We start from the raw sequence: 14,513 nt of genomic DNA on the forward strand, positions 1-14,513 counted from the left end.
CAGAGCTCAGTATGTGGGTTGCGCCCATGAAAAAAAGTTAAATATTACTCTCTGAAATAAACTAAAGTAGAAATATGAAACAGCAGAAACTAAACATTTTCAAATGAAGTAGTATTTGACTTCCCACCACTGTCCAGCAGCTTTCACATTAACAAGAGACCCAAAAACCTATTGTCGTTATCACAACCTGGACTTAATATTACTGCCAATATGGATAACAGTTTCCTGTGACCACCTCTCTTTTCTCCCATATTTCTGTCTGCTGAGTTGAGCTTTTGCAGCTGTCCACCTTCACTGTCATGATGTGGGTGTGTGCAGACTTTATATAAATGTGAGCAGACGGCTCTCATGAGGTCACATTAAACACAAGCCAAGTCCTGTTGCTGCTATGAGGGGATGATGGGTCATGACAAGCGGAAAAGCGTGTTTTATCAGATGGTGAGAATCCCAGCAGTCCCTGGGGTTACTGACTGGCCTGCTTGATACCAAAGAACCACTCAAAACTGTGTTTTTTTCACACCGTGCAGTTCGACACCAGAAGGCTGTTGATGTGCTGGAGGGCGAAAGTTTGTCTGTGCTTACCTCAGTTTATTATGTGTGTGTACGAGCAGGACTTTGTGACATCACAAATGGTTTAAAAGCTGATCATGGTCCAGTATTTGGACCGCGCCACACAGGTGTGATCCTTCCATCACACACACACACACACACTACATGATGACATGTAGTGTTAAAGCGCTTTGAGTGGACAGAAGACTAGAAAAGCTCTTTACTAGAACAGTCCATTTAACCTTTACCATAAAAATGATAATAATAATAATGTCAGTAAAAGTCTCTATTTCCACCTGGTATGAACATGTTCTTGGTTTGTCTGATCTGGATTAGCTTGTACACAGGGCTGTTTCTGTTGTTTTGTTTTTTTAATTAATTTTGTCCTCTATCGCCACAGCTGTTACCATGACAACAGACGAGGCGGAGAGTCACCAGAAGAAGCCGAGGCAGCAGGAGGAAGCGGGCCAGGAAGCCAGACCGCCCTCACCGGAGAAGGAGCAGCTCCGTCCTCGCAACCGCAACTCTGCCGGCCGAGGCCTCTCCCGCCTCTTCTCCTCCTTCCTGAAGAGGCGCTCGCAGTGTGAGAGTGAGGCGGGAGAGAAGGACGGCAAGGAAGAAGAAGAAGAAGCTAAAGCCCCCATCGCTGACCCAGAACCTGAACTGAGGACCGAGGGAGAAGTGGCCCAGGACCAGCACTCGGTGAGCAGTGCTGAGGCTCAGGTCAGTCTACAGTACATCTGAAGCTCTCTTCACACATCTTTCTGTTAGATGAATGACTTCTTATCATTCATTAGACATTGCTTACTGATGCTTTCATCAGACCTGAGAGAGAGAGACAGTTTCTGTTCTCTCTCAGGCTGCATCACTGACGAGGCTCGCCCCCCTCCTCTCTTCTCACTGATACATTTTCACTTCAAGTCATTATTTGACTTTATTAGAGAACAAGCATTGAATGACAGGACGTTTAGGTTGGGACGCGTTTCATTTGTATTTGCTGTTACAGTGTATGTAAAGTGTTTTGCTATACTATTCATCAATACAGTTGGCAAGAATGATAGATTCAAAATATAGTGAGAGATTATTGTTCAGAACATCCTAAAAGTTTGTTGTATAAAATACAACCGTTTGAATAGATTCATGTGATCTGAAAACCTTTCCGGAGCTTGACTAATCACTGCAGCAGAGTGGCTACACAGGCTGCGTAGTAAAAACAGCATGTTAGCAGCAGCTTCAGTCCTTCAGTCAGTGACACACTGGATGCATTCAGAGAGCCCAACACACAATCACTGGACTTACAGTGATTACAGAGGAGAGCAGACTTGAAGCTCGAAAAGACCGTTAAGCTCAAGTGTTGATCTACACAGGAGGTGTTTCAGCCTCGATCTTCAGCTTTGTTTCTACTGCTGTGAGACATAGTGGAGCGGCCGTCCTCAGAGGTGCTCAATGGTGGACAAAGAAATCATCCTGACGTTAACAAGTGTTACAGGAACGCCAAACATGACATATCAGTCATTGCTAAGATTACAATTCAGGCACACATGTATGGCAGTTCAACTTGATTATAAACAGATAGATGTGTTGTTTATTGGGTTTTGCATGAACATACAATTGCCTCATCAGAGCATTAATAATATAATATAAATAAGTAAAGAGTAAATATTCCCTTCATACAAAGACAAAAACATAAAAAGTGACAACAGATTGATGTGTTTAGTGGTAAAACTGCAGATGTCAAGACTAAATCTTTCACAGGAACACACATTTTTAAGAGTGTGTAGACTGCTTTGAAATAAAGTGTCTTGTCAGGCTGTCCAGGTAGAGAACAAAGAAGCTGAGGAGGAGGAGGGTGGAAAGGACAAAGACAACAACAAGGAGAAAATAGAGGAGGCTGCCCTGGAGAAGGAGGATAAGGACAAGGAGAAGGAGGAGGAGAAGGAGTCTGGCCCTGAAGGAGGCAGTCAGAGAGAGGAGGAGGAGAAGATGACAGAGGAGGAGTCCAAAGCTCCCAGAGCTCCACACCGACCCAAGACCATGCAGATCAGAGTCACCCTGCTGGATGACACTCTCTATGAGTGTGAGCTGGATGTAAGAGCTTTTTCTATCTTTATTTTTTCATACATTATGCACACAAGTACAATTTCAAATGGTTAAATGATTTCATTTTAATTTATGTAGCCACAGGTTTTCGTTGAAGGTATCAGAGCAAATCAATTTCATAGTATTAACATGTCATAAATATGGTCATATACAGGTTGTAGCATCCAGTGTTACACCAGGTTCATTTTCATGTATGGTTCAGTTTTATTTGGGCTGCTGCATATGATTAATTGTATTATTGGTTATCTTTTGTATGTACATATATGTATATGTGTCTGTCAGAGAATAAGAAGAAATAACAATTGCATTGCAATTCCCAGAGCCCAAGGGTTTGTCTTTGAGTTGCGTATTTTGTCCTATCAACAGTTAAAAAAGAGTTAATAATATTCAACATAGAACAATTATAACTCCTCACACTGGGTAAGCTAGAACCCAAAAATCTTTCCCCTTTGTTTTTTGATAATCACTTAAAAGGATTTAGCAATTCCTAATAATGCTAAATTGAGTAACATTTTGTCAACTGACTAATAAACGAATCCATTTCTGGAGTAATATTTTGTGCAAAAATGCCAGAAATTTCCTGATTCCAGCTTCTGAAATGTGAGAACTTTCTCATTTTCTTGTCACGTCAAGAAAATAATCAGCACATTAATCAATAATGAAAGAAATCGCTAAGTGCGGCCCTGTTATACACAAATATTGCATATAAACTGCTAACCAGAGACTTGAAGATTTTTTTTATGAAAGTCACAACCTTCAAAGTAGCAGTTTTCACATCCACTGGACAGCTGGATTAAATTGTTCTTTAAACTCACCAAGACTATATACACCCATGCCTTACCTTGCGGCAGCTAATAGCACTTCCTTACCCAGGTTCTGATAGATGGCAACCCAAAAGGAACTGGAAAACACCCAGTGTCTAACTCAGACTCTCTTTAACTAACTTCACGCTCACCCCCATTTGTGGCATTTCCAATGTTCTCCGACCAACCAATCAGCACCTGTCTATTTTCAGAGGTGACAAAATGTCTCTCTGGAACTATTTGTCCTGCAGCACCAAATCAACATGACTCTCTTTTCGAGTGGTAATGCCTCTAAATGGCTACAAGTCATCCTTCAGGTTCTCACTAAATCAGATCACTGTCCAAACCCAAAACACGATCAAATGGACTAGGAGAAGGTTTCATATACAGGATGAAATCATTTAATGGGTGGTTGATGAACCTAAGAAATTGGACATGGGAGACCTCAACTGGTCCCTACACTAACCATTCATGGATCACTTCAGCTTCTGGTTGAAGAAAGAAAGGGGTAACACACAACCATATCTTCACAAATACTGTGACAATCATCTCCATCCAACCATTATCCCCAGGTCCCTCTAGACCCATATCAGTAGAATACTCAGCTTTTCTCCTCCACTGGACAAAGACACACAAAGGTAACACAAATGCACCCAATTCCAACGTTTCCTCATTATCTTTTATTTTGGAAACATTGCCTTAATGGAACACCTCCATTCTTGATCACAACCTAAAAACCATCCTGCAATCATCCTGACACTTTCCACCATATCCCCATCTCAACACCCCCATCTGCAACACCAATTAATGATGAGGAGTTTCTCCTTCATTCCTACAGCTACCTCTGTTAAGAATCGCATACAATCACTGACAGCACAGCTTTCCTTCTCTGTCTGGTATCACTGACACCTAATGCTCTGCAATGTTTTTTCTGATAATCTGATAAACCTGATAAACCTCCCCCTTTCGTCCACAATCTTCTTAGGAATTATTTCCTGCAGATCTGGAACTTTTTGTCTGATTCCAAATGGACAACCACTTGAAATTTGAAACTTAAACAGGAGAATTGTGAACTATTAGAGCTCAAACAACAAGCCTTGATGGATCTTCAACAGAATACCTCCATTGTCATAAAACCAGCAGTCAAAGATGGTTTAAAGTTTAGTTGGAAAGAAAGACTCCTTGTGATTCCAGTATATCTCAGGGTTTAGGACTCTCTCCTCAGCTGCCTGACAGCTGTCAAACAGTCCAGTAGGACAGCGACCGCTCCCCTGAGCCTCTGTGCTGTTTTCACCATCTGCTCAGTCATGTTCAGCACATTACTGAATACATTGTCCTTTATGTAATGTCAAGTTGTAATTATTCAGTCTTGTTCTCTGAATGCATGTGTGTGTGTCAGAAACACGCAAAAGGTCAGGAGCTCTTCATGAAGGTCTGTGACCACCTCAACCTGCTGGAGAAAGACTACTATGGCCTGGTCGTCTTTGAGATGGCCACCATGAAGGTGAGCATCATTGGGTAGTATTCCAACAATCCCAATCAGAAGAGGGCAGCTCTTTATATGTAAATGTCATTAGTGGTTAGAGTAACCTGTGGCCCTCAGCGTTGAATAGAATAATCGGAGCAGTGTTTGATGATATCATGCTACATTCTTCATTTTTCTGACCAGACTTGGATGGACCTAACCAAGGAGATCCGCAGGCAGGTACAAGGTGAGCGGAACTTTACCCACAAATGCATCATCTGTTGTCATTTACATGCTTCTAATCCATGTTTACAGTTCTTTCATCACACTCTCCTTTTCTTTCTCAAGGTACCAACTATAATTTCACCTTTAATGTGAAATTCTATCCACCAGACCCAGCCCAACTGTCTGAAGACATAACAAGGTACTACATGGGTCCCTGTGGTTTTTGTCAATTACTACCTGCAAACATCAGTTTATTGTATCAAATGCCTAATGTGGCCAGGATTCATTTCTCCAGATGAGAGGATGAGGATAGGCTATGATAACATTGCGTGGCATATTCAGAGATTTCTGTGATTTTTAAGGATAATGATGCAGGGGTCCGATCATATAACTAACTAACCAAGACAGTAAATGCCAAAAGTTACATTAAATTACATTTTTTGTCAAAATTTGACCCTTGTTTAAAATGAAAAAGTTCCCATGTTGGTGTTAAAACTCTGGAAGTCAGCAACAGTGGCTCTAGCTTGCTGGGCATGAGCTGAAACACAATTCATGTCCTTGGACATGTTCCTCCAAGCTGATTGAATACAAGATCACAATGAAGCCTTTTGAATCAAACATGTTGTATTACAATATTATGAATCTATAGTTCCATACAGAGTCCATATTATCCATGTTTGTGCATTGCAGGTATTACCTGTGTCTCCAGCTGCGGAAGGACATCCTGCTGGGCCGCCTTCCCTGCTCCTTTGTCACCCTGTCCCTGCTGGGCTCCTACGCCCTGCAGTCGGAGCTGGGTGAGTACGACCCTGAGGTTCACGGCAACGAATACACTAAGGATATGAAAATGGCCCAAGGTCAGACCAAGGAGCTGGAAGACAAAATGATGGAGCTGCACCGCACATACAGGTCAGAACTCTGCCTCGGTCTTCCATATTCTTCACCCAATCCACCAATTAAGTGGATTTGTAAAACAATTATGGTACAAGTCAAACTCTGTATTCAAAATGATACATAAGTAAAAGTACATAACTATTGTCTGCAAAATGTACTTAAGTATCTAGAATTAAAGTACTGATGATGATGGTGCACCTGCCTCTAAAGTATTTAAAGTCGTATGAATGAAATTACTAAGTGATAATGAAAAATATGTACTAAATTATACCGCTTGAGTAAATACACTTCACTTTAACTTTTGAGTACTCCACTCAACAGAACCAACTCCAATAATGTATTATGTATGAACTACACTTGAACTCTATTACAAGGGAAGATGAAGGGAAGATACACTTTCCCTGCTCTTCCAAAAAAGCACTTCTTTGAGTGATTTAATGAAATCTTCCATCCTGATACCTTAAATGTAAATGATGAACCACTTTCAGTATTCATATCACAGCCTCTGCACAGTAACAGTAAGTAGAAATGTTGTGGGATTCCTGCTGTGGTGTCGTGGCAGGTCAATGAGTCCAGCCCAGGCAGACCTGATGTTCCTGGAGAATGCCAAGAAACTCTCCATGTACGGAGTGGACCTCCACCAGGCCAAGGTGAGCACAGGATACAGACCGTAGGTTTATATATGATTGGTAATGTCCCTGTCAATATTTTGAGTGTAATTAGATTTTATATTTGAATTGACTTATATCTTTTACAATTGAAAGGTTCTTATGGAATAGCTATGGCTCACTAGCAAAACAAAGACTGCTGGTATGAATATTGATGATAAAGTGGATCCAGCCTGCACTTTATCAGAGGTGGTGAACAATTGTGTCGACAATAAGACGCACAATAGTGAGATTTATGTCTGATCAGAAGGGTTTTCTGGTAGTTGCAGTTTTAGAGAGCAGGTATACTTTTTCTTGGAATTGCATGACTATGTGAACATAATCTGGCTGATATGAGCTATAAAAGTACATGAGTTCAAATGAATTCATGTATCATGGAGGTGAATAGATGCCACATTAACATTTAAAGAGATTCCTTCCCAAACAAAAGACAAAAGAAGAAGGAAGAGTCATTCTTGTGTGCTGAAGAAGAGAAGGAAAGAAGTTGATCTGGAGAATAGATATTTGAAAGTAATACAGCATGCCTGAGAGCCTTACTGCATTCTAATATTATATTTAGAATTGTCACGTGGCCTGAGCTTAGTATTTGCCTTTAAATAAATATAGACATTACACCATAAATGGATGCAGAAAACTTTCCCAGAATGAAAGTTTGACATCAATGTTTCCTGACCCTCCACTTTCTATATGTCCCCACCAACCTATGCCCTCTTAGTTGCTAAATGCTTGACAAAGTGCATAGTAAGTAGTAAGGGGCGAGTAGTCAGGTGAAGGGACGACTGTGGCTCAGTGGTAGAGCAGGGTCATCAGAGGATCGGCAGTTCGATCCCCAGCTCCACTAGTCCATGTTGATGTGTCCTTGGGCAAGACACTTGAATGAATGGAAAACAATGGATGTAAATGGCTGAATAAACATGTAGTGTTTGAGCGCCTTGAGTGGTTGGAATACTAGAAAAGCGCTGTACAAGTACGGGTCCATTTACTATAGTAGATCATCCTTTAGATCCAAGTATCCGTCATCGATCAAATAGAAGACACAATCCACTTGATCAGCCTTTCAATTCTCCGTGACAACAAACAGCATAGATGTAAAAAGAAGAAAGCTGCTTTGTCAGTTAGTATTGTAATGTCATGCATCAGAGAAGCATGCATGCTTGGCCTGAAATGCAAGGAGACATGTGACTTGTGCGGCTTCACAGCTGAAATCAGGTCAATCTGTTTATGTCAGAACAGGGTTTTAACCAGCTATGGAGCTATGGAATATACTGCCCCTCTGTGGATGATGGTGAGCAGTACAAGGAAGCTGCATCATGAAACAACTGCGGAAGATTAAAACTTTCCTCCTTACATGGATTATCGTTTGTAGTAGTACATACTATACAGTAGTAAACATTTCAAACACATGGTGTATACTGATCACCACTATTAGAAGCACTTTGAGGGAGTCTTAGAATAAACAGTTCACACGTAAAATGTGTGTAAAAATGACATCATTCCTCAGGGTGGGACCTGTTGCAAAGCCAGACTATGAGTGTTTACAATTAATTGGAAAAGCAATAACATGATTATAGATTTAGAACCTAAATCCTGTATTGAATCAGCTTACAGAAATTCTTCTTAGAGCCTTATCAAATCCACTTATAACATTTGCAAGTGTCAAAACTAAACTTAAGTTGTAAATAGCACCAACTCAATGATTCTTTTCAGATCTGTAATCACTTTTTGTTGGCTGTTAAGGCAGACACCTGGAAGTGAGAATGCCTGAAGATAAGAAATCTGTATCTGATGAATTTAAATGAAGGGGCTGGATACTGAACTATTTATGAACTATTTGATGAGCTCCAAATAATGTTATGATCTGCATAAAAACAGACCAAGAACCAAGAAAGAAGATGAGCCCTTGTTGCCTTTTAGTTCTGGTGCGGTTCATTTCACAAACAAACCCAGAAATAAGCATGGTGTCATATGGACTGATTGGTTACTCATTCATTGGAAAGTTTTGGTGACATCATCCAGCATCATCAGCACTACATGGACAGGTCATGCTGCACTTTAACTGATGTGTTTAATTATCTACGAGCTCACGAAAAAATCCCTAATTATGAGAATTATTAGTGCAGACTGGACCTGGACCACACCAGACTCACCTTTTTAGGTGGTCTCAGTCCAATTCCATACCAGAGTTTGATGGACAGCCAAAATGAACAGAATCAAACGGGCCAACCCACCGCAGGGTCTCTAAAAACAAGACAGGTGTGAACTTAAAATCACCTTTACTATCACAAAATGAAGTGGTTGGTGTACTTTGCGTTTACACCACAAAGGCACTGCACCAGTCTTCATGGACCTGGCTGAAGGAGTCAAACCAAACAATTTAGGTGTGAACCTCCCATGTTGCAAGGTAACTCATGATTTGACGCATGTTAATTGAAGCCGATAGCACACGCTAAATCATCATATAGACAGAAAGAGAGGAGCCAGTATGTGCTGATCCAGTGAGGAGATGTGATAAAACTGACGTCAACCTGCAATGACGTACGTCGCCCTTTACACAGCACTCTGCACCATCACGATCAAATCATCATTAGGAGGAATGGTGGTTATCTCTCCAACAGACTGAGGCTGAAGAAGCCTTGTGGTGGAACACACCTTAAGAAACTCAAGATGTTACTTTATGTTTGTTGTTCATTCCAGGCTCCCTCAGAAGGTCTTGGCTTTCTGAAGTGTCTGGTTAATGGGAATCCTTCTGTCTCCCTGGGTGTCTCTGTTAGGATCTGGATGGTGTTGACATCATGCTGGGGGTTTGCTCCAGTGGTCTGATGGTTTACAAAGATAAACTGAGGATCAACCGTTTCCCCTGGCCCAAAGTCCTCAAGGTCTCCTACAAACGCAGCAGCTTCTTCATCAAAATAAGACCGTCAGAGGTACAGGCTGTTTTCATATACACAAATATCCATCCAGCTGTAAAATCTGTTCATTATTTATTTATCACTGAACTCACCTTAACCATGACACCATGAAGCTCATTTCACCAGTCATCTTTTGAGCAGGTTTGTTTTGCTTGTTTCAACAGGTGGAACATTATGAGAGTGCAATTGGCTTCAAACTACCCAATTACAAGGCGGCCAAGAAGCTGTGGAAAGTGTGTGTAGAACATCACACCTTCTTCAGGTAGGGTATGGTATTCTTGAAGTCACTTTGTTATGCCTGTGCAGCGTTTAAGTGTGGACATTTTGCTAAATATGCTTGTTCGCTGCCTGACCCAGAGTTCGATCCGAAGACCAGTATCAGTGATCTTTGTCTGCAGGCTGACTTCCACTGAGATGGCCACCACTCCCAGGAAGTTCCTGGCGTTGGGCTCTAAGTTTCGCTACAGCGGTCGGACTCAGGCTCAGACCAGACAGGCAAGCTCTCTGATCGACAGACCAGCTCCTCTGTTCCAGCGCTCCTCCAGCAAGAGGAACTCTCGCAGCCTGGATGGAGGTAGAATATAATAGAATATACCTCCTAGGTTCAGAACATTTCTGTAAATGAGTTACAGTTACAGTATAGGCTATGGAACTTACGTGTGTGTGGTGTGTGCATCTTTGTAGGGCTTTACTTGTTTGCCTTCATGAAAGTGTGATTGCATGAGCATATTAGCCCAGAGCAAGTGGCTGTCATGGCTTTTTTTTCGTTTGCTCTGATTCACGTGTTTTTGAAGAGAAAACCATGAGCCATGACAGCATAAAATCATTCCATGATATCAGACCTTCATTCTAGAGCCCTGGCTTCAAAGTTGTAGTTTTTACTGTTTTGTATCACATTGAGTCATTTTCTGATGCTATGATGAGGCCATTTTCCTATTTTCCTATTTTCCAAGCGGGACATCGCTGCTGTATTATGGAGCACTGCAGCCCAATTTAGCAAATGTATACAACTAGAGCGTTTGTGTGTTGATATCTGAATGTCGGAAAGTGTGTGTGTGTGTGTGTGTGCGTGTGTACATTATGATAAACAAAATAATTCAAAATAGTTTTTTGAAATTTAAAAACAGCATCATATCAAAAAGTGTCATTTAAAGGGTTAACATTTTGAATGTGAATTTGGTATTTATGATCAGAACTGAAGTTGGTTAAAAAATACTCAATGAAAGTGAAAAACAAGATTAATATATAGTACTAAAAATACCATTGCATCAAAATGAATGTTGCTGCTAATCATTGATCCCAGAGTGTGGAAATACCTGTGATAACAGTGAACATTGACCTTCTGGTGGTGCTAGTTGAAAGGTCAGGGGATCACCAAAGTTATTAGGATTCATCCTTTGGCCAACATGAGTATGAATGAATATCTGCACAGGACTTCATTGCAATCCAACCAAAGTGTCAGACTGCCATCCCTTCAGCTCCGTCACTGACACTGCTCTAACCAGCCATCCATCAAGAACTACTGGTGGTGTAGATAAGATATTTTATAATCAGTTGAATTTAATCTTGTAAATGCCTTCAGAGTTAATGAACACATTCATGCACTCAAGCAGATTTACACTAATGGGCTCACATCTGGTGCCACCTATTATTATACGTTGCTGTTTGGCTCATGCTAGTCGCTGTGTGCAGGTATAAAGCACTGCTGCCCATCAGCTTTACTACAGCTCAGTCTGATATATACACAATATGAGTCTTGAATGATGCTTAAAAAAAAGTAAGTCTTCATGGAAGAAGTAAATAACACTTATATATTTAGTTAACAGATTGACAGCACGGTTTTGTCTTGAGAGATCAATGAAACAGGATAGCATAAGTCTTTCTATTTTCACTGAAATCACTCTAACTTGTCATAAAGTGATAAATAATCTTCCCTTGTGTGAGTGTACACTATGTGTGTTTTACAGCCTCAGTATGTTTCAAAACCAAGCCTCAACCCCCCCCCCCCCACAATTGCCTGACATCACAATGTGGGGGTTGCATCCTAAAGCTGCCAATGTGCTTTATTTCAACTGTGTGTCAGGTGGCCAAACATCTTTAGAAACCCCCTCCTTCCATATCTTTCCAATGTTGGAGGAGATGTGTCTGTAACTTTTTGAAACCAACAATCTGATATTCATACTTACTTCATGCAATGATTGGTCCCTTTATGTTGACAACTGAGTTCAACACCATGAATGCTTTCCAGGAGAGACTAATTGAAAATGTAATTTGCATATATTAGCATTGCCAGGTGTGCAGAGGTTAGAAAGTAGGCAGGATTTGAACTTCTCTCTCTAGCTCTTTTTTCATTCTTTACACTGCTATCGTCATTTGTGTAACACCACAATGTCTTTGACAGAGATCTGTGTGGAAGTGTGCAAGTTTATCCTCAGATAGAAACAGTTCTGCTTTGGTGAAATGAGACTTTGTACTAATCAGTTCGTTTCAAACATACCCAGCCTATGTGGTCTGTTGAAACAGACAGACTTATAAACAACGTCTATTCTGGCTCTATGCAGCCTTATACTCCAGCTCTGTCACGCATATCTTTACAGCCAAGCAAACAGTGGGAGAGAAATGAATGCATCGTGTTGTTTTAATAAAATAGACAGTCAACACTTTGTTGTCATATAGCACAGGACAGGAATCCCTTGGGCATGGGTACAACATTTGAATCCCACATGGGAAAAGCAGACTTCGCCAGTTACAATTAAAGCTATTGAATGTGAAACAATAAGATCAGATGAGCCTTTATTGATCTCCAAAGGGGAAATTCAGGTGTTGCAGCAATGCAAAAGCAGAAATAATTTCAGATAAATAGAGAAGTAAATATGAATAATAATAGAGGTACATACAATAGAAGTATAGAAACTATAAAAGAGCAAGTAAAGTCAGAGGTAGAAGGTAAAGTGACAGCGCTCTGGTTAATGCTGGCTTTTCAAAGAGATCTCCTCTGCTTTATATAGTCTGATGGCAGTGAGCACAAACAAGAGCGTGAAGCTTGTTTTGCACCTGGGTGGGTTGATGAGGTGTCAGAAGAAGCTGCTCATCTGCCTCGTCTCATCATGGAGAGGGTGACAGAGGTTATCCACTGACTGCCACTAACGCTTGTTGAGCCTGCTGCCCTCACCAGTTGTGACGATCCCAGCCCAGCACACCACAGCAAAGAACAGTGCAAATGCTGTCCATAAATAATGTCCTCATTGGGTGTGATCTAATAAGGCTTTAGGTTATTTGTATGATATAGCAAAGGGAAATCTTTTTGAGTACAGGGCTGACTTTGGCATGTGTACAAATGGGAATAGGTTTTAACAATCCGCTATTTCTCTCCATTTGCTGGAAATGTGAACTGATCGGGACCTTGTAGCTGCTGTGTGTGCTACAGAATTGGCTGTTTTATTAAACTGAATACAATTTTGCTTTTCATTGGAGTCCAATCCCACACCCTCCTCCTCTGCTTCATTTCCAGTAAGAGCACTCTCTGCGTGAAATAACTCAATGCTGCCATGGAGGATGATGAACTGAACTTTGGTAGTAGGAGCAGTTGTGTAGTACAACTCTGTATATGTGGGGCTTTAGCCTGTCTTTAGGTTGGGGGCCTCACGTGCCTGTTTGACACCATCTCTTTGCTCTTCGCTTTTCTAGTCTAATGAAGAAATGTTGTTCCTGCCATTAGCTCCCCACATTTCTATTAAATGATGTTTGATGATCTTTCCAAACTTTATTGGAGGGTGCAGAAAATGAACACAGAAAAGGGCAGACCAAGAACATGCTGGATGGGATTCTAAAGCCCATCTAGCCTGGGAACTCCTCGGGTCTACCATATACAGGCAGTGCAGGAGGACGTGGCTGGGTGACTGGGCAACAGCAGCCCAGATCCGGATAAGTGAATTAGTGAATGAATTAATGAATGTATGGACATCATTACTATAACATTACTACATCAGTTTGACAGTTTGGTTTTATTGTTTAGAGGTGAATGAAATCTTAATGCAGACAATAGAGTGCAAAAGTCCACAGGAAATGTAGAGAGGGCATGCTGGAAACTGGGCCTAACATACATGAAGGTCAGAGTTATATATAATTAGATATAATTAAAGTTATTTAGAGAAAGTAAAAAAAAAAAAAGGTCCAGAGGCTGCAGATACCACAATAATACATGACATCCTTTCCTTGTGTTTCTTAAAGTGAGCCTCTTTCCTCTCTGTCCAATCCAGCCATGGCATCCACTCCCGACAATAAATCCACTCGTCCCGTCAGCGCCCCCGTTATGTCACCGGTGTCTCCTGGGGAGGCAGCTCCCTCACCACTGCTACCCACCCTGCCTCGCTTTGACCACCACCGCTCTACATCCAGAGGCCATCGCTCTGCAGACAGGAAGGTGGAAGTGAAGGCAGAGGGTCAGCCAGCGGAGTACACCAAGAGCCACAGCCCCAGACCAGAGTCCACTCCAGAAATCAAGGTAGTGGACACAGTCCTTTACGTCACCAGCTTTTATTCTGTTCATTATTGAAGAAAAAAGGGAGGTTACAGGGCATTTATAATCAGAGATCAGGGAAGAGGCCAGACAGAAGAGGTTATTAATAATGAAATACAGTCTTAGTCCCACTGGTCAAATTAGAAATGAAGTCATAAAAATACACAATTGTCCCATTTATGCACACTGTATGAGTGCCATATGGTTTACAGTAAACTTTTAAGGAGGGCGCCTGGCCACCATTGAGGGATTGAGTTTGTAAGATAGTTAATTCAAACAAGTACTCATAGATCCATACTCAGAGCCACTGACTCAGAGGTATGAATATAAATGGTGAGATGAAATTAATGCTACTGTATTTAAAATGTTCAATATTGAGTT

At 41.2% G+C, this 14,513-nt stretch overlaps 1 protein-coding gene across 1 annotated transcript in view; it reads left to right on the forward strand.

Annotated features, from left to right (window-relative positions):
• Positions 1–954: 954 nt before the first annotated feature.
• The window catches only part of epb41a (erythrocyte membrane protein band 4.1a), a gene marked incomplete at its 3' end in the record, with an annotated part of 54,819 nt that continues 41,260 nt past the window's right edge, over positions 955–14,513 (forward strand). Inside the window, exons 1-11 of the mRNA XM_079176646.1 lie at positions 955–1,272; positions 2,359–2,637; positions 4,852–4,956; positions 5,122–5,164; positions 5,266–5,341; positions 5,833–6,051; positions 6,599–6,686; positions 9,476–9,628; positions 9,778–9,875; positions 10,012–10,187; positions 13,873–14,117. Coding sequence (XP_079032772.1) covers positions 958–1,272; positions 2,359–2,637; positions 4,852–4,956; positions 5,122–5,164; positions 5,266–5,341; positions 5,833–6,051; positions 6,599–6,686; positions 9,476–9,628; positions 9,778–9,875; positions 10,012–10,187; positions 13,873–14,117 — 1,797 coding nt within the window. The 5' untranslated portion in view covers positions 955–957. The remainder of the gene's footprint in view (positions 1,273–2,358; positions 2,638–4,851; positions 4,957–5,121; positions 5,165–5,265; positions 5,342–5,832; positions 6,052–6,598; positions 6,687–9,475; positions 9,629–9,777; positions 9,876–10,011; positions 10,188–13,872; positions 14,118–14,513) is intronic.

This window comes from Pholis gunnellus, assembly GCF_910591455.1.
Source record: "Pholis gunnellus genome assembly, chromosome: 16".
In the NCBI taxonomy this organism is placed as follows: domain Eukaryota; kingdom Metazoa; phylum Chordata; class Actinopteri; order Perciformes; family Pholidae; genus Pholis; species Pholis gunnellus.